The sequence below is a fragment of the Halichoeres trimaculatus genome, unplaced genomic scaffold, assembly GCF_033239565.1.
Source record: "Halichoeres trimaculatus isolate MK-OKI-2021-1 unplaced genomic scaffold, fHalTri1.1 fHalTri1_scaffold_14, whole genome shotgun sequence".
In the NCBI taxonomy this organism is placed as follows: Eukaryota; Metazoa; Chordata; class Actinopteri; order Labriformes; family Labridae; genus Halichoeres; species Halichoeres trimaculatus.
In genome coordinates, this window is record NW_027437192.1 from 2,495,336 (window position 1) to 2,518,001 (window position 22,666).

General features: G+C 42.4%; 1 protein-coding gene across 1 annotated transcript in view; it reads right to left on the reverse strand.

The window, feature by feature from the left end:
- LOC141803547 (chloride channel protein 1-like) overlaps positions 1-22,666 on the reverse strand; it is a 72,697-nt gene that overhangs the window by 19,198 nt on the left and 30,833 nt on the right. The window contains exons 2-15 of the mRNA XM_074687654.1: positions 21,696-21,978; positions 21,492-21,623; positions 20,763-20,896; positions 20,599-20,676; positions 20,420-20,498; positions 20,198-20,323; positions 17,602-17,686; positions 17,231-17,332; positions 16,808-16,892; positions 11,346-11,501; positions 1,798-1,867; positions 1,182-1,292; positions 328-541; positions 118-251 (exon numbers count right to left, since the gene is read on the reverse strand). Coding sequence (XP_074543755.1) covers positions 118-251; positions 328-541; positions 1,182-1,292; positions 1,798-1,867; positions 11,346-11,501; positions 16,808-16,892; positions 17,231-17,332; positions 17,602-17,686; positions 20,198-20,323; positions 20,420-20,498; positions 20,599-20,676; positions 20,763-20,896; positions 21,492-21,623; positions 21,696-21,783 — 1,594 coding nt within the window. The 5' untranslated portion in view covers positions 21,784-21,978. The remainder of the gene's footprint in view (positions 1-117; positions 252-327; positions 542-1,181; positions 1,293-1,797; positions 1,868-11,345; positions 11,502-16,807; positions 16,893-17,230; positions 17,333-17,601; positions 17,687-20,197; positions 20,324-20,419; positions 20,499-20,598; positions 20,677-20,762; positions 20,897-21,491; positions 21,624-21,695; positions 21,979-22,666) is intronic.

Genomic DNA, 22,666 nt, shown 5'->3' on the forward strand with positions numbered 1-22,666 from the left:
GCAGAGAGGAAAACGAACAGATCACTGATACTGAAGCTTGATTAAACACTCCAGAAACTTCAGGTTTAATCATTTGATGATAGAAATAACTAAAGTATAAAAAAGTCCTGATTGTACCTTTAGAGTCAACCAGCGGTATCGAATTGAGAGAGGAGGAGTCCAGCAGCTGTTTGACCTCTCTGCACGTGGACTGAGACGATATGAACTTCACCTTCCTCACCATGATGTCCTCGACGAAGATGTTGTACTGGCTGCAGCAAAGCCAGACCAGCAGTCAGCAAAGGCAGACTCAGTTAGCATGTTAGCATGTTAGCACTCCTCACAAACCTCATGTGTCCAAAGCCGAGCTCCGGCAGGTACGGCAGCTTCTTGACCTGGATGATGGAGTCGTAGAGCGAGGGCTGCAGGCCCTGGGCCACCATGTTGGCCAGGATCACCGCCACCATCATGGGCAGGATGTGAGAGATCTGCCCCGTCAGCTCGAAGCAGATCACCGCCGTGGACACCGTGTGAGTTACGGCTCCTGTCAGAGCTGCGGCTCCTGTCAGAGACGGGGAATGGGGCGGGATGATTGGGGGGAGGAAGGAGGATTGAAGGAAGGAGGACGAGGGGGTCACACGTGCAGATGAAAAGAGGAGTTAGGGATGAAAGAGAAGGGAAAAACTAGACGTGAACAGAAGAGGAAGAGGAGAGGGTTAGGAATCAGAGAGAAGGAAAAGAGGATGTATGAAGGAAGAGCGCTGAGTGATAAAGGAGGCGAAGGTGAGAGGAAAAGGAAACAAAGGTTAGATTAATACGAAGAAATGCTAAGATTGATCAAAAAGGAGAGAAAGGAGCAACACGAGGAGCTGAGGCAAAGTTTCTGGGTCAGCGTCTGAGGTGAAGACAGCTGAAGGAACCCACAGTGACATTTCACTGTCACCGCAAAGGGACCACATGCTGTGAAGAGAGGAAGAGGAAGAGGAGGAGAAGATGACAAACAAAGGGAAGGAGATAAGGGAGGCAGAGGGAGTGACAGAGGGAGAAGAAACTCTGACCCATGAAAGTGGAGAGTGCAGGAGATGGACGATTAAGGAAGAGGACATGACGTGGGTTTTAATCGATGAAAATCCTCTTAAACTTTGCTCCTGCGGTGATTCTGAAACAGGAGGATGGAGGAGGAGGAGGAAAGGGAGACTAACCAATGACTGCGTACCCTCCAGGGATGATGCGGTAGAGGATGCCGTCAAACACGATCCCGTGAGGAAACAGGGTGGCCATGAGCTCTCCAACCAGCCGGCCGAACGCAGCTCCTGCACAGACAAACACTCAGCTCAGAGAGTGTGCACCTTTAAGGATGACACATCTCTGTGATTAGAGGCTAAATCTGTCCCTAAACAGCCAAACAATGAAGAAGCAAAACCACTGGCAGCATTTCCTGACATCAAAACATAACGAATACAACAGCAGCCGTTCTGCTTTCTGTGAAAGTTTGCGTGACATTGCAAAAGGCCACGTTTAAAACCACACACACGCAGATCTGCTTTACTCATTTGAAGTTGTTTACGGCTGTAATGATGAATATTTTAAAGCGCTGGTAAAGGTCACACTACAAAAAACATCTCACTCTGTGCAAACATCAGATAAACTTCAAACAAGAACTGATTCCTGGACAATAAACTCAGATCTGATGAAGCAAAACTCTGGGAACAAACATGTTAACTCATGTCAGGAGGTCAAACTCTGAAGGTCAAACAGCTTTCGTCTCATTGCTAGCATGTTGTTAGAGCATCCAGTGGCTTCATGTGTTGAACTCACCCAGTATGAAGACTGGCATGAAGGCTCCTGATGGGATCGGCATGGTGGTGGCCACTGCAGACATCCAGAACTGCAGCACAGAAAAATGAGGAAAAATATTAAAGAAAGTGTGTGAGAGAGAGACATAAAAGGAGAGAGTCCACTCTTCTTTGGTAGTTTTGGTGCTTACATAGTCAGAGAAAACAAAATTACAGTGGGGAAAAAAAGTATTGAACGTGTCAACTTGTTTCTCATCACATTTATTTCCAAAGATGCAATTCAAACAAAATATCTACCAGACATTGGTATTAACTCAAATAATCAATAATCTGTCAGTAATTATTACTTGAACTTCCAATTAGTGCAAACCAACATCAGCTGGGCTAGAGCAAATTGATGGTCCTATAAAAAAGGTGTTTTTTTCACCAAGCAGTTAAATAGCACACACCTCATGATGGGTAAAGGCAAAGAGCTCTCTGAAGACATTCACAACCTGATTGTTGCTCAGCATCAGAATGGAACTGGTTACAGACTTATATCAAAGCACCTGAATATTCCAGTCAGCACCGCTGGGGCCATTATTCACAAGTGGAAGAAGCACCACCTTACCATCAACAGGCCACGCACAGGAGCTCCTTGAAGATTTCTGACCAGGGAGTCAGAAAGATAGTCAGAAGAGGACTCAACGAGCCAGGGACCACCCTGAAAGTGCTCCAGAAAGACTTGGAGGCAGCAGGTACAGTTGTTACAGAGAAAACAATAAGCAATGCACTCCACCACCATGGCCTCTGTGGACGCTCAGCCTGCAAGACTCCATTCCTCAAGAAAAGGCATGTTGAAGCTGGTTTAAAGTTTGCTAAACAGCATCTTGACAAGCCTGTAGAATACTGGGAGAATGTTGTCTGGTCAGATGAGACCAAAACTGAAAACATAAACAGATTAAGCCTGTTTCTCAAGAAAACAAGACTAAACCTGATCCTCTCTGCCCTGCATCTCTTTTTCTCATTTCCTCTAATTTGTAATCTTCTCGTTAATTACCAACCAACACTGCAGAAACTAGAAAATAACAAAAAAAAATACATTTTTTTAGACTTTTCAGGTGAATGTGGCTCATATCAGAATCAGAATCAGGTTTTATTGCCAATTACATTTGCACATACAAGGAATTTGACTCAGTGTTTTGGTGCAACAAATAACAAGAAAATAACGTGAACAGAAAATAATACAGGATTACTAGATGTATCCATCTATCTTCTTCCGCTTATCCGGGGTCGGGTCACGGGGGCAGCAGCCCAAGCAGGGAAGCCCAGACTTCCTTCTCCCTAGCCACTTCATCCAGCTCTTCCGAGGGGATCCCGAGACATACCCAGGCCAGCTGAGAGACGTAGTCTCCCCAGCGTGTCCTGGGTCTGCCCCGGGGTCTCCTCCCCACTCCCCAGGGTGGGACGTGCCCTGAACACCTCACCAGGGAGGTGTCTGGGAGGCATCCTCATCAGATGCCTGAGCCACCTCATCTGGATCCTCTCAACGCGGAGGAGCAGCGGCTCTACTCCGAGCTCCTCCCGGATAGCCGAGCTTCTCACCCTATCTCTAAGGGAGAGCCCGGCCACCCTGCGGAGGAAGCTCATTTCGGCCGCTTGTACCCGCGATCTTGTTCTTTCGGTCACTACCCAAAGCTCATGACCATAGGTGAGGGTGGGAACGAAGATCGACCGGTAAACAGAGAGCTTCGCCTTCCGGCTCAGCTCCCTCTTCACCACGACAGACCTGTGCAGAGTCCGCATTACTGCAGACGCCGCACCGATCCGCCTGTCGATCTCTCGCTCCATCCTTCCCTCACTCGCGAACAAGACCCCGAGATACTTAAACTCCTCCACTTCGGGCAGGATCTCGTCCCCAACCTGGAGAGGGCACTCCACCCTTTTCCGGTTGAGGACCATGGACTTGGATTTGGAGGTGCTGATTCTCATCCCAGCCGCTTCACACTGGGCTGCGAACCGATCCAGAGAGAGTTGAAGGTCACGGCTTGATGAAGCCACCAGGACCACATCATCTGCAGAAAGCAGTGATCCAATCCTGAGGTCACCAAACCGGACCCCCTCGACACCCTGATTACTAGATGTGCACTCTGTCAAATAGGATATAGAGAAAGCTAGGAAATAAAATATACCCCCAAAAAATAAAATAAAAATAAATAAATACAAATTGTAGAAAATATTGTGTTTGATAAGGTGATTTTTCCTCAGACTGAGACATTTCTTGGATCACGTCAAAGGTTTTTAGATGCGCACTTAAAGCAGTGGTATTAAAGGTTGCCCTCTTCAACCTCTGGTGTATTTTTTTGCTTTCCAGCAGGAGGAGAAAACAGTTTGGTTACGGCTTGATGAGCAGCACAAGAGGAGAATCAGGAAATGCTGTGCGTTTGGGAGGGGATCTAATCACTCTTGTGTGTCCTCGAGCAAGGCACTTAATCAACAGCTGCTCCAGAGAAGCTGCAGAGGACGCTGCTGAAGCTGCGCTGAGTGGTTTTTAAATGAACGTGAAAGATCAAATATGGGAACTCTCCGCAGGGCAAATTAAAGCGACCTTTAAATGTCATTTAAACTGTTTGTCTCCAAACACTTTTCTGCATTCAGCAGAGTTTAACTCCCGAGCAGAGCGCCTGATAACACTCTTTGTTCCTGACAGCAAAGAGCTCATCAGGGATAATGATTACCTTCACACAGCTCAGGGTTTTTCACAGGCGCCACATGCTGGGTCTCCTTATTCTGATTCAAAGGACAGGCTGAGAAAACGCGACATTTCCATTTTAACAGGCCAGATTACCATTCTGAACGTGATTTGTCATCATCGTTTGAGGACTTAATTACTGCGTTACATGTTGAAACTCATTTAAATGGCTGCTATCGTGATGACACGAAGCTGAGCTCACGGTCTTCTTCTCCCTTTCTGATCCTGACAATCACGCAGGAACACTCAGACCACACCGACAGTCAGCTCCGCCTTTCATCAGACTCACAGACACAAAGCTGCTCGACTGATTCAGAATGATTGGGTAACACTTTTTATTAACCACACCCTGTTTAGCATTAGCTGAGCAGTAATCAACACTTAACTCATCATCTGTAAAGCAGTATTAATACTCATTTATACACCATGTACAAACACAGTTACAAATGTTTTATTACCGATTAATATCAGCCAACAGTTATAAATGAGCTATGATGGTCATAATAAACCAGTTATAAGCCATTTACAGATTATGATTCTATCATTTCTTAAGGCTTAGCTAGAAGGTGCCTTATCCCTTCAGGCACTATTGTATTTTTAGGGTCCTTGCCCTTTTGTTTTTGCTTTGACACTTTCACTTTCTTACCCTAAACATGCTCAAAAACTCACCAAAATTGGCACACACCTCACGTGTCAAAAAATTGTATTTGATACAAAACTTGACCCCCAACATCCCATAATTTCTCTATAGCGCCATCTAGGCACTCAAAAAAATAACACTAAAATGGCTATAACTGGGGGTAGGAATCTCGTAGTGAGATCAAACCAACACCAAAATGTTCGTCTCATTAAGACACACAAATTACACATTGGCCCTAAAAGCCGGCAATTTGCTTTTCAAAATAAGACTTCCACATTTTTGCCTGTTCTACAAAAATTATCTCCTTTGGAACCATGAGTGGTATCAACTTGGAAAATCTCTGAGATAGCAGACTGGACTTTGCTTTACACAAGCTCTTAGGGAAATTGAAGCTTTGGACCCAGTTTCCATATGACGAGCCCTCAAAGTCAGTGAACCCAAAAGAAGCTTCCTCAGATCCCTCCATTACAATAAATAGGAATACAGCCTCCAGCTCCATAAAGCTGCAGCATTTGGGCCTCTAGACTAAAAAGTCGTACAGCTTTAAAAATGACATGAATGGATTCCTGTCAAAATTTCCTACAAAAATATCATATTTTTACCTAGATTAGGTCAACATTGTAGCCTATATGACAAATTGTTTCTAAACTTTTGTGAATTTGAATCCTTCCTCTGCTGCAGCAGTTCCGTGATGATGTCACACTGATTAGGAGTTCCGTGATGATGTCACACTCATTAGGGGTTCCGTGCAGCTGGTCATGTGACTCAGCAGAGGAAATAATACATGGTATCAACTGTTATAGAAATAGAAATAGAAAATACTTTATTTTTCCCCAAGGGAAAATTCAGGAGTCACCGCAGCATTTAAGAAAACCAAAGTAAGAAAGAGTATAGAAAGTGCAAAAAGGTCCATAAGAAATTAGATGATGACATCCGGTCCACCACTCGTCCACCACTCTCCAGCCCAGCCAGTCTCCACCTCCACAGGGTCCAGGACTGAGCTTCTTCAGCAGTCTGTTCAGTCTCTGTCTCCTGGATCCTGTCTGCTCACAGCAGGCGAAGCTCCTCCAATGTGGGGCTGGCGTCCGATGTCAGCTCCGTCAGCCACGTCCGTGAACAGCACGATGCCGCTGGGTTAGCACGGCTAGCTCGTCCATCCCCTGGGGCCAGATCCCACGTTCCCAACAACGATGGATGGAAGGACAGGTCCACGTTGTCACCTCCCAGCTCATATCCTTTACAAAATCTACACAGTCCTGCACCTAACATAAGCTGATTTGATTTTTAGGACGTTTTTTTCTTCTGTCACATTTTTGCTCGATGTGGACTCAATTTTCACTGCAATATGAACTTCTATACTTCTATGAGGTCAGGAGAACCAGGGCTAAAGGCTAAAAACTGTGAGGAACTATGTACACCAGGAAGATGGAAGCAAATTTTCAAAGAATTATTTAGATTTAAATACAAGACAAATATCAATCATTCAGCGCTTGTTTAATGCAGTAAAGAGTGTAGAATTATCTGTTTTTTACAGAATTGAGCTGGAGCTAATGGTTGATTTTCTGCAGATTTTCAAAAAGGACGTGTGAATAAACGAGATGTGGACGGCAGTCCCCCAAAAATCCGCCCCCCCCAGCATATTGCTGACGTCATGTGAGATACATTCAGGGACCATCGGAAATTTGAAAATCTGACGAGAACATGACTTTTTCCATGTAGGACAAACGGTTTGTAAATGCCAGACATTTGAAAATAAGTGCGTCTTTGAACGCCCCGCAGATCCAGATTAATCTGCGTTAATTTCTATAACGCGTTAATTTGCGGCGTAATTATTTAATCTAATTAACGCGTTAAAATGACAGCCCTACTTTCTGTCTGACAGTTAGGCTCCAGTGTCCACCATCACTACAAAATTAGTCACAGAAATTGTTTTTTGGGTGTTGTCATACAGATCTAGACGTGCCGTAAATCAATCCGGTCCTGGTCAACCTAAACGGGAAGCTAAAAAGTAGCATCTTAAAATAACCCATAACCAGCAATATTGATGCTGAGTGTGGATTTGTGGGTTAGAATCAGGCAAATATCTTGAAGGGTGACTTTTTAAAGATCACTTTCAAACTCCTCACAGCCCCTTAAACTAATGCTTGTAGTTAATATAAAATGTTACCAATGAAGGTAGTATGAAAAACAAAGGAGGAGGAGGAGTGACAGTAAAGGGATGTGCAGCCAGGTGGACGCCATATTCTTCTTTAAATATGATTTTGAAACAATTGAAAATCAGATTATCAGCCCAGAAATTGTTTTTTCCTAAAAGCTGTTTTTTTCAGAATCTGTGATCTTAATCACATGTGTGGCAGAAAAAGAAGATCCAGCGTGTGTTTGAGTGTGTTAGGAGAAGGCTGACAGCAGCAGAAGGCGACAGAAAAGCTGAAAATACACAGTGTGTGTGTGTGTGTGTGTTTGTGAGAGGAGTTTTAGCAGCCAGCTGCTCTCAGCTTTGGTTGAATTAAGTTTTCACTGCAGGGAGCTGTTGGGCACAACTGTGAAACACCACGACTGAAGTAATACAGAGGATGACGCTGAGCGACAGCCTTGAATATTCAGCGGGCTGGGTTATTTATCAAGTGTTTCTGCCTAATCTAACTCTGGACTGTGAGTTTAAAGAGAAAGGATACTGATGAGAGGAGATTTCTGTGTCGACTTCCACTCCGACAGAAGAAAGTTTGTTTATGGAGAAAGTAATCCACTCTCTTCATCCTCTCCCTGAGCTCTGGAAAAGCTGCAGCCTCTCAGCAAACAGGAGGCGGCACCAGCTTGGTGCTTCGCGGCAGCCAACAGACCGTAGGTGGGTCAGGACTCAGACAGACACAGTCTGTTTTTCACACATGAATCTCTTGAACTCAGGTCACAACATTTCTAAATGAAGAACAACACCGGGGGCGAGGAACTGGACAGAAAGATCAACTCACTGTTTCCACAACGACACTGACATTTAGGGACGTGTTTGTGTTAGGATTACAATCCACGTCAATCGCACAGAGCGCTGGTTTCATCATTATTTCTGTTAAAGGGCCAGAGAAGGGTTATTACAGAAAGGTGTCCAAACTTCATCAAACCAATATCAACCAGTCCGACCTCTTCCCTGGCAGGAAATCAGTCTTATACTGTTCAAAGTCTTGTAAAGCTTTTTTAAATCCCCTTTCTCTGCCATGGAAACAACTGCATTGCACGTAAAACAGCCTTCATCCCACCACCTTGGGTTAAAATAATGATGTAGAGTGCAGATGTAGAGCCTAGCAGTTCAGGTGGAGTCCCTTGAGGTGGGCCCTCGAGCAGGTGGCTCAGGGGTCAAACCTGGCCTGTGGCAAAATTCCCGCATTTCACTCCCCACTCTCTTCCTGTTTCCTGCTCTATCCACTCTCCTGTCCTCTGATTTAAGCCTATACAAGCCTCTAAAACAACTTCAGTTATTAAAATAATCTGTGTTTTTGATATTTTAGCACCAGCCACAAAAGAACTTTAAACGCTCACTGACTAATGATTGACACCTGTACACTTCTACAGTCACACCTCTACAGATTCATGCTACGTGGCTCGGGGAAACGGGTAGCCAATAGAAAGAATTTGTAAAAATTTAAATCCGTTTTTTTTTTTTTTGCATGCATTGATGTGTGTCTGACATAAAAAGGTTGTAAGACAGCTATGGGAAGTGGACGGGGTTGTGACAAATTTAATTTTTGGAATAAACATTCAATTATTAAACAATCAAAAAGACCTTCATTTCATCTTAAAAATCTTTTTTTTTTGCTAATTGTTTTTACCAGCCCCTGGCCAGAATGTGACAAACCATCAGTTAGTGGTTTTAAGGCATCTGTAAGCTTTTTGCTTTTTGTCATTACAGCTGCTACGAGGAGGATCTGTTTTGATTGCTCTCCCTCGCCACCTTGTGGCCTGGAGTCTCCACACACGTTCGTAAATTACTGTTAGCAAGGCATGTGTTTGTTTTGGAATTAAATGGAGATCAGATCAAAATTGATTTTCTTTGTTCAAGACAACTTTTTACTGGATACAATGCGACGAAGTAAGGTATTTATCAGTACAGTTACATGGTGCTACAGTTTGAAATGTGACATCAAGCTAACATTGTAGCAGCCGGCTATATGTTAGCCTGGTGCTCTGATGTATCTGTAGGCTAACAACAAGTGACAGCAAGTAAACACTGTCAGTTTGTGTTTAGTTTAGTAGCTGTTTATATTCGGCACAGTTAGCAGCCCAGTGCTCTGAGACATGTCTGTAATGTGTAACGTCAGTATATTCTGGTTAGCTGTGTCCTGCCAGTCATCTGCCAAGCAGAGCTAACGTAACCTCACTCTTCATTTTTTTGATGGACTATCAAGTTTGAACTAAAGACTAATTAGCCTTTAGCTCGTGCTCTATCTCTCTCCTGTTTCTCTTTCTTTGCTCTTCTGTCCTTTTTCTGTCTGACAGTTAGGCTCCAGTGTCCACCATCACTACAAAATTAATCACAGAAATGTTTTCAGCAGAGAAAAATGCAGATCTCTCTTCTCACTGCTAAACTTTATCAGCCATAGAGATCTAGACATGCTGTAGATTAATCCAGTTCTGGTCCACCCGAACTGGAGGCTAAGAAGTAGCAGTTTAAAAAACCTGTAACCAGTGATATTGGTGCTGATAATCTCATTTTAAAGTGTGGATTATGATCTGGTATATAGAAGGGAGACTTTTTCAAGACCACTTTCAAACTCCTCACAGCCCACTTCTAAAAAACCAAAAAGGCGTAAAGGACAGGTAAGCCACACGAGGATAAGGGCAGGTTGCCAGTTCAACCAATGCTGTACTAAAAGAGTTCTGGGAGGAACTTCTAAACAAACAACTGAACCAAAAATGAGGTGAGGGGCAAACTTTTTCAGGAAAACTATATTATACCCTTTCATATATACTCTATGTATGAGTTATTAAAAATATCTGTGGCAGCTGCCCCTCGGCTCAGGAAAACCCTGTGGGATCAATTCATGTTTATAAATCATCTCTAAAGACACACCTCTTCCTCTTCTCCTTGGCTTTTGATCAAGGTTTAGAGAACATCAGGCAGACTCTCAATCACATCTTAATTTATTTTACTAATTTATCTTATTTTATCTCATATTCGCACAGTGTTTATTGTATTTCAGTATTGTATCTTTGGCATAGTTTGGGTTATTTTTGTCATTTGTGCTGCTTTTGATCTGCACAGCACTTTGGTCAACTCTGGTATATTTAAACATGCAAACACAGGTACTATTCAATCAGTACATAACAATACATTTTCTATTATTTTGCCCATACTGTTGATTCTTTAAATGACAATATATTTATGTCATTTGTTATACTTTATATATGTAGCATCTGGTCAGTTTAATTATGTTCAAATATGTTGTTTCTTTGTATAAATTGTTATGAAAACAATAGTCATCAACTAAAATAACAACGCATGTCTGGTTTTGCAAATTTTACGATTATGGATTCTCATCCTTTTTTTTTCCGATTAATCGTCAAGTAATCGATCACAAAAATAATCGTTAGTTGCAGCCCTAACTCTGTCTCTTGAAAAAAAACTTCTACTTATGATGAATGTCTGAAAAATACCTGTACCATTTCATGCCAAAATATCCTGAAACTTTGGACAAAATGGATGCAGAAAAACAAAAAATGCACTCTCATTTTTCTGTGTCTGCTCTGCTGCCTCCTCGTTCTGAGTTAGTCATCATTTCTCCACCTGTGAGCGAGCTGCGTGATGTTTCACTGACTGAACACGCAGTTCTGTGCACATATTGATGCCACAGAGACAGACGAGAACTGCTACTCTACCAGTGTGTGTGTGTGTGTGTGTGTGTGTGTGTGTGTGTGTGTGTGTGTGTGTACTGCTGCTTCAAGAAGGCATAAGAACCCTGGAGCTGCTGGCAGCATGCCCACACCGCTGACCTTGGACGAGAGAAAAGGATGAAGACAAAGACACACAAGTCCACACACAGATGTCCCTGTCACTGACACACAACATGAGCGACCTGCAACAAACGCCCCTGACGACGAAGAGGGGGGTGATGACGAAAATGCTGACGTAAGCTGTAGGCAACCTCGCATGCACATGCGCACACGCGCTGCAAAAATACACACATAAAGAAATATCACAGCCACAGACCTTCATGAGGAAGAAGAGCAGCAGGATGAGGAAGACGCTGACATCCGGGTGCAGCCAGGCGATGGAGCGTCCCAGACCGACAGGGGGTGGAGATCCTGAAATCTTCGTCCAGGTGAAGTTGTCAAACAGAGAGTTGATGCACTCTCTGGGCATCAGCTGGAGAGGAGGAGACAGGTGTGTGAGGAGATAAGGAAGGAGGAATCAAAAAGAGACAAAAAACGAATGGTACAAGTAGACCTGTCACGATAACAAATTTTGCGAGACGATAATTTTCCAAAATATTATTGCAGATAAACTATATTATTGTCAATATTATTTTGATTTTTTTTCCATTTTTCATTGATGTAATTATGATAAATGGGATAATAAAGTGAGTACACCATATCAAAAGCAAGAAACTTTAATTTCTTAAGAGTATTTAACTGTAATTAAAAGGTCAGGATCTTTTAAATAAAATAAATTAAACAAAAAATATAATAAATTTAACAAACAAGAAAGAGAAAAAAAAGAGTACATTAAAAATGAAATGGACTCACTTTTAGAAAAAAATACATGTCAATGAAAATAATTAATACTAATCAAAAACAATAAAACATAGACCCTGTCTCTAAAGAAAAAACGAAACTCCAAAAAAAACAACAATAAAAACTGTAGCCTAAATAAAAGGGAGTTTATACAGTTCCTGAATTGTTTGTAACATGTCCTTTTTCCCAGTCAATCCGTACTGTCTGTCAAACATTTTTAACATTTCTGGCTTTCAACCGTATTGAAGGGCTGCATTTCTTTGGCAATGTAGCTGTCTTTGAGCGCCACCATTTGGCGCTTTTATTTCTATTTACTTTGCCGACCAAAAGCCTCAGTAAGAGCAGATTGTCAAAGAACAAGGCTCCGCTGCACCTCCCCTTCTTCTTCTTCTTCGCCACTATTTTCAAACAAATAGAATAGAATAGAATAGAATAGAATATTCTTTTATTGATTGATTTTTTTGTCACAACAGCTCATGAAAAAAAACAAAGTGCAGTAATGCGATAACAACTAAAAATAGAATACGATAATAGAATATAAAATTAGAAATTTGAAGAAATATAAAGATATATAGAAATATAGAAAAGTAGAAAAATTATACTATTTAAATATTTATATTGGAGCGAGATATATACAAAGATTGTTTTTTGACAGTGAAAATTCACAATGAGTAGCTGAAGGAGCGACTCAAGTCCCCCACAGTCTCATGTAGTGGGTGAGAGGGATTGTCCATGATAGATGCCAGCTTAGCCAGCATCCTCCTCTCACCCACCTCCTCCAGGGAGTCTAGGGAGCAGTCCAGGACAGAACCAGCCCTCCTAACCAGTCTGTTCAGTCTCTTTCTGTCCCTCTCTGTGCTCCCCGCTCCCCAGCAGACCACTGCATAGAAAAGTGCTGAAGCTACCACAGAGTCATAAAAAGTCTTGAGCAGAGTCCTGAACACTCCAAAGGACCTCAGTCTCCTCAGCAGGTGGAGACGACTTTGGCCCTTCTTGTTCAGGACGTCTGTTTTGTTTGACCAGTCCAGTTTGTTGTTGAGGTGAACACCCAGGAATCTGTAGGACTCCACCATCTCCATGTCCAGACCCTGGATGTTCACAGGTGCAGTCTGGGGTGTCCTCCTCCTACGGAAATCCACGTCCATCTCCTTCGTCTTACTGGCGTTGAGCTGAAGGTGGTTCATGTCACACCTGTCGACAAAGTCAGAGATGACAGTCCTGTATTCCCGTTCGTCCCCCTGCGATATGCATCCAACGATGGCTGTATCATCGGAGAACTTCTGATGTGACATATCAGCTCGTTGGTGTTCATGAGCTCACACTTTGTTCATTCTGATAAAAAAACAAAATATTCCCACACTGGGACTGTGGCAGGCGGCTTAAGAACCGTATCTTTGGTGCCATCACTCATATTAGCGTGTGTTTCCTCCTCACCCCTCAGGACGCTCGCTTCAGCTCTCTCCGTGTGTACACGCGAGCAGCCCCGTCTTCATCCCAAAGATCGCATTTTTGACAGATGCTCACTCCGCTATAAATCTGCTAAATCCGCTATAGAGCCTATGCACCCCGATGTTAGGAAAGATAGACGTAGTGAGCCATCTTCTCATTCAGCCTCTTTGATAAAAGAGAGGAGGAAAACAAACATGCATGCACGTGTCAGTTTATCGAGGCTGGCAAACTTATCGAGGACGTTTTTATTTAGCGTTCAGTTAATTGATTTATTGATTATCGTGACAGGCCTAGGTACAAGAAAAAGAAAGAAGGGGAGACAGGTAGGAAAGACGTAAACAGGAAGTACAGATTTGGATTGCAGGTTAATTTATGGCCTGACAATCAGAAAGTAGAATCAAAGTCATCAAGATCAATAATTTTGAGAAAAAGGGAGAAAATGGATTAAAAAAAAGTGAGAGGAGGAAGGAAGTGAATGGGATGAGGAGGCAGGAAGTCATCCAGAGATCTGGGAGCAGACGGGAACGTGTGACCCTGTCCAATGACTCATTCCCTTTAGATGACTCATGAATGACTAACTCACTCACTCTCATTCCTCCTCATTTGCATAGATGCTTCTGAATTTGCTCACAGGCACACATCCCAGCGCCTCCTGCATCTGCAAAACATCGCCGCAGGGGGAAAACAACACATGCATCACTTTGATTTCCTCTCGATTCTACATTTTGACTTCATCTGATGTCGAACAGAGGCCCTGAAATCTTGAATCCAGCGTTGGGTGTGTGAGAGGGAAAGTTTAGGACCGGCTGTGTGTGACAGACTGCTGTTGGCGTCGACGGAGCGGGAGGTAATAATAGGCTTTAGTGTGTCGGTTTTGAAGTTGTGGGTTCACGTCTGGTTCACACTCCACCTAGCATTTAATCTCCCCTCGCTGTGCTGCTTGTCCTGTCGCTGAACGCTGTTATCACGTTGGATTGGAGGGATTTAATTCCCCTGAAGCAGTTTGAACATTTTCTAAAGGGAAAGAAACTAGTCTGTTTTTTTATACTTATATATGATGTAAAAATAAAAACCACTTCACTGTTCTGTGAGCACAAAGCTGTGAAGATGTGAGACAGTCTACAGGAGGGTGTGAACAACGAGCACTGAGGGCACAAAGGAGAGAAAAAACATGTTAAAGTGTTGCTGACTGACATATGTACACAGATGGTAACACATGTGCTTACAAAAGCATATAACACACACACCTTGTTCACACTAAGTGCTTTATTCTGAGCGTCCGTGAAGCACATGATTAGCTCTCAGCCCGGGGTGTTAATACACGGCTGTCTGAGCTTTTAACTTCAGACTCTCAGCGTGCAGACGGCACAGGGGGCTGCAGGCGTGAGGCGTCTATTCCTGTAGAAACACTGACGCTGAATTGAAAGTACAGCAACAGTTGCTCATTATTATTGCGAGGGTGTTCAGAACATTTTGTTTGCTTCACACTTGAAGCAGCGGTGAGGAAGCTGCTCGTTCTGTGGAGGTTTCAGGTAATTTTAGAAACATACACGGTTCAGTCTGTTGCACTCAAGATCTCAAGGTGGCCTGACCAAGTAAGGCTGCTACGAAGAAATTGATAAAATCAATCAGTAAAAGTGTCGACAACGTTTTTCCATACTCGATGCACTGTGCTGCGCTTTTACTGTGTTAGTTTGTCTTCTTCCTTTCTGTTGGATTATTTAGCGGTTAGCAAATAGCTGTAGGTGCATTACCGCTACCTACTGGACTGGAGTACAGACTACCGGGGCTGACCCAAATTGTGGAATGATCTGCTATCTCCCTGCACTACCGACTTTTAAATCACGTCTTAAAACTTATTTTTATTCTTTGGCTTTTATTCACTATGATAGCTGCCCTATTTTGTGTTTTTTATGGTCTTAACCCCTGTGTTTTTATGGCTTTTATTGGTTTCTATGTGTTATTTTAATTCTTTGTATTTGTTTTATTGATATTCTTATTTGATTTTTATCGTGCAACACTTTGGGAACTTGATTGTTTTTGTGTAACTGTGTAACGAGATTGGCGTCGGACCAAAATTGGTTTGTATTTCCATCCATGCTACATCACTTACATTAAAAAAAAGTAAAAACAGAAGTCTTCATGCTCCCTTTAGGTTGGCTAGCTAATCAATAACTTGAAACTTGTAGCTAGGTGCCACCCTGTTGTGGCTGCCTGTTACAGCAGCTCTCTTCCTTTTCAGTTTCTTGCGATTTTTTCGTCTCTTTTCGTCATTTTTTGTATTTGGAGTGGATCATTACTTTGTATGGCTCATTTGTTGGTCGTGGACATCAAACTGATTTTGTCTTCAGTGATATTTTTACTATTTTTTCTCCTGTGTTTGTCTGGAGATCCTACATGTAATAACCATGGCTGCATTGAAATCAGCTGTTAGCAGCCTGTAGCATGTCAATGCTAACTGGTGCAAGGCTGGATGTTTCCCCACAAGGTGAGGAGAAAGAGGTGAGGAGGACGTGCTGGTTCTAGGGTGTCGACATGGACCTGTCCCTCCATCCATTGTTATTGGGAACGTAAGATCTATCTCCAATAAGATGGACCAGCTAGCCATGCTAACCTAGCAACAGAGGGAATACCAGAAGGCAGAGTAGCATCATGCTATTCACAGACATGGCTAACAGAGCTAACAACAGACACCAACGCCACATGTGAAGAGCTTCACCTGCTGTGAGCAGACAGGATCCAGGAGACAGAGACTGAACAGACTGCTGAAGAAGCTCAGTCCTGGACCCTGTGGAGGTGGAGGCTGGCTGACCGGACAATGATGGACAAGCTGTCACCATCTATTTTCTCATGGAGCTTTTTGAACTTTCTATACACTTTCTTACTTTTGTTTTCTTGGTTGCTGCTGTCACTCATGAATTTCCCTTCAGTGATAAACTATTTTCTATTCTAATAAGTTTAAACTCCTTCTGTTAGCTTTAAGTAACAGAGCTTTCAGCTCACATCCTAAGTGTGAATCCCAACTATTAAAAACATCAGAGTGTCCCACTTTACGTAACCTGCTGTCCCACTTTACCAAACACACACACACACACACATAAAAAAAAAAATATAGCTTTGGGCAAAGTGTGCAGAAATGGATTTGAACAACATGAATTTCTTTGAGCTTCTTACACACTTAAGTGAATTCATCCCGGCGTATTAAAGCCACTGACAGATCAAAGCTGTCCGTCCCTCCAGTGTTCATGGCTCCCTGAGGCACTGACAGGTCTGAGTTTGGGGTTTCTGTACTCGTGAAGTCTGTGACAGAGCATCAGTAGATTTGTATCTGTCATGTGCGGTGAAATCTAAAGAGACAACAGATCTGAGAGGGAGCAGTTGGAGCTTGGAGATGAAAACAACACACAGCACCTTTCTGTGTTGTTCTGAACCCTTGGATAAAGATCTGTGACTGAGGGACAGGAAACACAACGAGACATGAACTCTGACCTCTCCTGCCATGAACTGTCCGAAGCCTGGTGGGAAGGTCAAGGTGGCGATGACCAGAGTTACCACAGCAGGGAAGACCAGCCGGCTGGTGGGAAAACAGAGAAAGTAAGAAAAGAGGAGATTTATCTACATTAAAGACTTTAAAGAGGGGGTATTCTGCTTTTCCAGAGAGGCCCCAAGAGAGATGGCCAATCAGAGAGAAGGGGGTTTGTGGGGTGGGGAGCCTTAAAGAGACAGCAGCTAAAATGTAGAGTTTCAGACAGGGGCAGAAGTTTTTTTTAATAGTGTGAGAAAAATAGGGTTTTTTATTTATATCATGCAAAGCTACTACAGAAGAACCAGAGAGATGGTATGAGGCATTAAAAAAACACAATACACCCTCTTTAAGCAAATCTTTTAAGCTTGACTGACACACATACTCACTATTTGGTCAGGAAGCGGGTCATAGCGTTGGGGCGTCTCATGAAAAGCACCACCTGTCTGTTAAGATACACAAAAAACGCTCCCAGGAACCCACAGGAGATCCTGCACAAACAAAAGCACACCACATAAGTCGACTTACATCATACTTTTAATCAGACTCCACTGAAATACACCGTTTATCACACAGTGCTCATAATGGGGCAGGAGATGTGAGGCTATTATAGAAATCATTACAAATTTTCTCTAAAAGCAGCTAGATTGTTGAAAAAGCCTTAAAAGCTTTTCTTCCCTCTCAAGAGATATACTTAACACCACATTTACACAGATTTTGAGTTTCCAGCCCATTATGAGGTTTGGATGTAAATACTCACCCAATGATGGCGAAAGCTGGCAGCTCCTGCAGGTCAAAGGGGAAATCCATGCGGAAGTTTGTCCTGAACAGAGCCGTGATCGTAACTGGAAGACAAAGGAGAGGCTGAGAGGAGAAACTTAACAACATCCGTTTATAATAATCTTCATTTTCAGTTTAACACTAGTTACATTTAGCATCAGCTGCACTTTGGGTTTTTACAGCATCAGCTCCACAGGTTGGAGAAAATCTTTGTATTTAAGTTTTTATTTTCTCTGGCCGTCAACAGGAAAGTTTCTTTCTTTGAATATCCTGCATATTTTTTTTTTATAGTAAATACTCATCCCCTAACACTAGATTGCTTGTTAAATGTTGTGCTGTTGTGTACATGTTTACTTCTACCTTGGTGGGATTCTTTTATTAATATCAACTTAATGTTGCTCCTTGTTTGCCTTGCATTCTTTTTCCCATTGTTGTGTATGCATACATATGCTTCGTTGTTTATTTTATATAAATGTTTGTCTTAAAACTCTGACTATCTTACTTGAATTCAATTTTTGAGCATTTATGATACATCTTGGTCCAAATACCCTTATACACTTTACTGCTGCTTTATCTTTAACCCAAAAGGTTTGAAACATTATTTTCCTTATCCATGAAATTTCCTGAGCTGCACAGTGGCGCAACGGTTAGCGCCGCAGCTCGACAGCAACATGGTCACCGGTTCAAATCCCCACCTCAGCTGATGGTGGGCCTTTCTGTGTGGAGTTTGTATGTGTGGGTTCTCTCCAGGTACTCATGTCCAAAAACATGCTCACCAGGTCAATTGGTCTCTTTAAATTGTCCCTAGGTGTGAGTGTGTGAGTGAATGGTTGTCTGTCTCTTTGTCAGCCCTGTGATTGGCTGGCGACCAGTCCAGAGTGTACCCCGCCTCTCGCCCAATGAATGCTGGGATAGGCTCCAGCCACCTGCAATCCTGAACAGGATAAGCGGTATAGAAAATGTATGAATGAACGAAATTTCCCTTTTCAATCTGGCTCATCACCTCAAAGTTCCACTTCACTTTACTTTTTCAATTTATGGTTTTCAACTTGATTCTTAAAACACCAAAATGTCATTTTACCCCCTCAGATTTGTTTCATACACCAAGAGTTAAATTCATTCATTGTAATAGCTTTGATGATAATTTTTGTAGGGGAGACCGGGTATGGTTGTAATATTATTTTGCCTCAGAAATTCCAACAAACTGAATTTTTTGAGTCAGAGTTCTCAGACTTTAATGCAAAGTTCCCACATTTGTTTAGTACAAATGGCACCAACTCAAACCTCTGCAATAATATCACAAACCTCACCAGGTGATGTCAGATACAAAAGCAAAAACAGAGGTCACACCCCTCAAAAAGAGGTTTATTTAAATAGAACAATCGAGAACATTGTCTCTCTCTGTGACTGACCATAACTCACTTCCTGTTCGACTTGGCTTGTATTTTTAATCAAAGTCACTAATGCTTGTTTTTAACCCTGGAGTGGTGGATTTTTTTTCTTTTTTTTTTTCTGGACTATCAGCCTCTGCAGTGATTCGCAGTAACATGACAGATCCCATGTGCCTTCCTGATAGATCTGACTGACTTCCTGTTCTTTGTGACTTCATCAGATGCTTTTTTAAAACATCTGCAGGCACACCTCTGTCTGTCTTTCTTTCCACTGTCTAAGCGTTAGCTAACATGAATAAAATCAGGAAAATGTTCTCTGTTGTACATAAATAAGTGGAAGGTTGTAACAGTTTTTAAAAATGTATTACAACCCACGCCACCCCTGTCAGCCACTGTTTAGCTAGCTGTATTAGCATAGTGGATTGAAATAAGCATTGGAAAAATGTATCACATTTTACCTGAGAAACTACAGTTTATTCTGATACAAGTCAAATAGTTTTACCTGGAATAGTACAAGTACTAAACAAAATATAGTCTTAGTCAAAAAAAAAAAATACTTTCTTATCTCAAAATCAGCTTTTTCTCTATTGAATCTGCATGCACCTGTTTCCAACCCTGACAATCACCATGTGAGATCAGGGAGGAAGTTTGTAAATTATGAAATGGTCATATGACTCCTATCTTATCCCTCTCTCCATGTTACAACCATACCCAGTCTCCCCTACTGTAAAAAACTAGGGCTATCATTGTTTTTAACTCTGATTTTTATATTTTTAACCTTCACTGAATGCTGCTTCCTGCTTTTGGTGCTTGCATGTTATGAATCTTTATTTTAATTTACTCACCAAAGTACAGTCATGATGTTTCTTCATGTAGTTTTTAATAATGTTTTTTTTGCATTATTTGTGCTCTTATTATTATTTTTTCCTCTCCTCTCAACACTTTTTGATTTGTTTAAATCTTTTCAGGAAGCCTCACCAGAGACTACAGGTGGAAACTCTTGCTCTGAGCAGTAAAACATCCTGGTGCAGCACAGTGGAGAAGGGCACCATCTAGTGGTCACAGCATGATGTGTCCACAGTGGCCACATTAAACCTCTCTTATTGAAAACATGTTGTAGATTATATGCTGATGATTACTTATTGAAAAAGACAAATATACGTAAACTGTATCTGTAATCCATACCTGCGTCTTTGATGAACACAGATAAAACTCTGAAGATGAAGGCACTGAACGTGGCAGCGAAGTATCCTCTCCAGTAGTTCCTCACAGCAAAGTACGTGGATGTGACCTCGATGCTGAAGAGCACACCTGGTGCAGAAGGAAAAGTCCAACACCTGAAAGCGATTTACTCTCTAACAGCTCATTTTACTGTCAAATGTCTGGCTTTAGTGAAAGACTGAGTACCTCCAAGTGGGGTACCGAAGCAGCATCCCACGCCCACAGCACAGCCCACTGTCAGGATGTCTGTGTAACAGTATGGATTCTACTGATCCGGAGAGGAAGAGGAGGACAGGAAACACGTTAACCGATGAGGAATATCTTCATGAGATCATCTCTGAGTCGCGCTCCTGTCTTCAGCTTACCTGATAAGCTCCTGAGAAGAAGGACATGAATCTGCTGAGAACGGCTGCGCAGATACTGGCGATGTGGACAAACGGGCCCTGAAACCAGACGGTGAGCCGGAAACTTAGAGACGACGATGTTTTTATGGGTAGAAAGTAGAAATTGTGTTCCTGGGTTCACTCACCTCTTTGCCAACCGGCATCCCGCTGCCCAGCGCAGCAGTCAGGCCGATGACTTTGGCGATAAAGGCCTTGAGAGTCAAATACTCCTTCAGCACCACTCCTCTCAGGATGGTTTTCAGCTCCGGGATGCCAGACCCTGCAGGAAAAGATGGGGCAGAGGCTTTTTAAGGGGGTGCAACAATCACTTACACAAGCTAAAAATATGAACACAGTGTTCAGAAATACTGGCTTCTTTGCAATCAAATCATGTGAGAAGATTTGACAGGATGTCTTTCTTTTCTTTCCTCAGGAAGCTGAGGCAGATAATCCTGCACCCTGGAGAGCTCAGACGCTACAGGATCTGATTTCACTGATTAGCTGAGATGAGAGCGTCTTTCCTTTGTTGGTTCATGATTTGAGGATGGAGGATGATCATTTCATCCTCTCACTCCTATACGAGTATTTAAAGTTACACAGATGTTATTTAACGTTCCTGGATTTAATCAAAAAGCCACAGACCGATAGCTTGAGGAGAGACCAGGTGACAGAAGAGGGAGGAGAACAGGATGAAGATGAGGGGATATGAAACCCAAGCCAGGTACTGCAGGGGGATGTTCCCCTTCAGCTCCCCATAGATCCATTTATAGGCTGAGAGTCGGTGAGAGGGGGAGAAAAGAGAAGAGGAGAAGAAAAAGGGTGATGAAATGAAAGGGAGAGGCTACAGGAAGTGTTGGCAGTCACTGTTGTCGTACCTTGCAGGCTCTTTGCGCTGGCGTAGTCCATACTCCAGCTCACCAGCGCCATCGTGATGCCGAGCAGAACCAGAAAGATCCAGTCCTCCCCTAACCTGGTCACCAGGAACCTCTGCACTCGTGCGATGCAGTCTGAGAGAAAAACACACAGAGAGGTCATGAAGTGTCGTTATCTCATCTCACTTCTTTAAACCCTTCTCTCACCTCTACACTTGGAGTACGAGCGTTTCTGCCTCATCGAAGCGCCGTGGTCAGGTTCAGCCGTCTGCTCTCCAGCAGGCCCTGTCTCCATGTTGGACTGGCGCCTGTTCCTCTGTTTGCTATGCCGACTGTGGTATCCGTTTTGACCATAGCTGCGGCGGCCATGCCGTGTCTTCCCGTAGCTGCGGGGGTGATTGCCATGTTTCTTGATCTGCCGCTCTGTTAGGAGGCGTGTGGCCTCTCGTCTGCCAGAGCCGCCTTGGTGCTCCTGGTATTCCCCATAGAGCTGTCGATGAAACCAACCCATCAGTCAGAGAGTGCAGAATCAGGATCATCAGATGGTATTTGTTGTCTGATCGCCATGATTCCCATGACCAGAAGTCTGCAACCTTTACTATCATAGGAGCCATTCTGCCTCTGCTCACCTCACCACCATAAAATCTAATTTATCTTCACTTTTATCTCAACAAGAAGTTCTTTTGAATTGTCCATTTAATGTCTACATTTTTAATAAATACAAAAAAAAAACTTTAAGAATTTACAAAAAAAATCAGTTTTGAAATTTCAAAAAAAGTGTATGAATTCTTTTAAAATTGCATTTTCTAAGTTTTCCGAAAAAATCTGAAATTTCAAAAATGATTTGAATGTAAAACATTTGTGATAAATATGCAGAATTATATTTATTTTGAATGTCCTAAACTTACCAAATTTTCAAAAATTAAAATTTTAAAAATTTTAAAAATTTAATAAAGTGTAAGACTAACAACATTTGCAAGAATTTTCAAATTTCAGAAATTTGCAACAATTTGAAAAAAAAAAGAATTTACAAAAACTCATAAATTTAATAAATTTGATAAAACATTTCAAGATGTTTTAAATTTCAGGAGTGTAAAAATTCTTTCAAAAATACATTTTCTGAGATTTCTGTAAAAATCCCAAATTTCAAAAATTTTTGAATTTTAAAGCAATTGTGA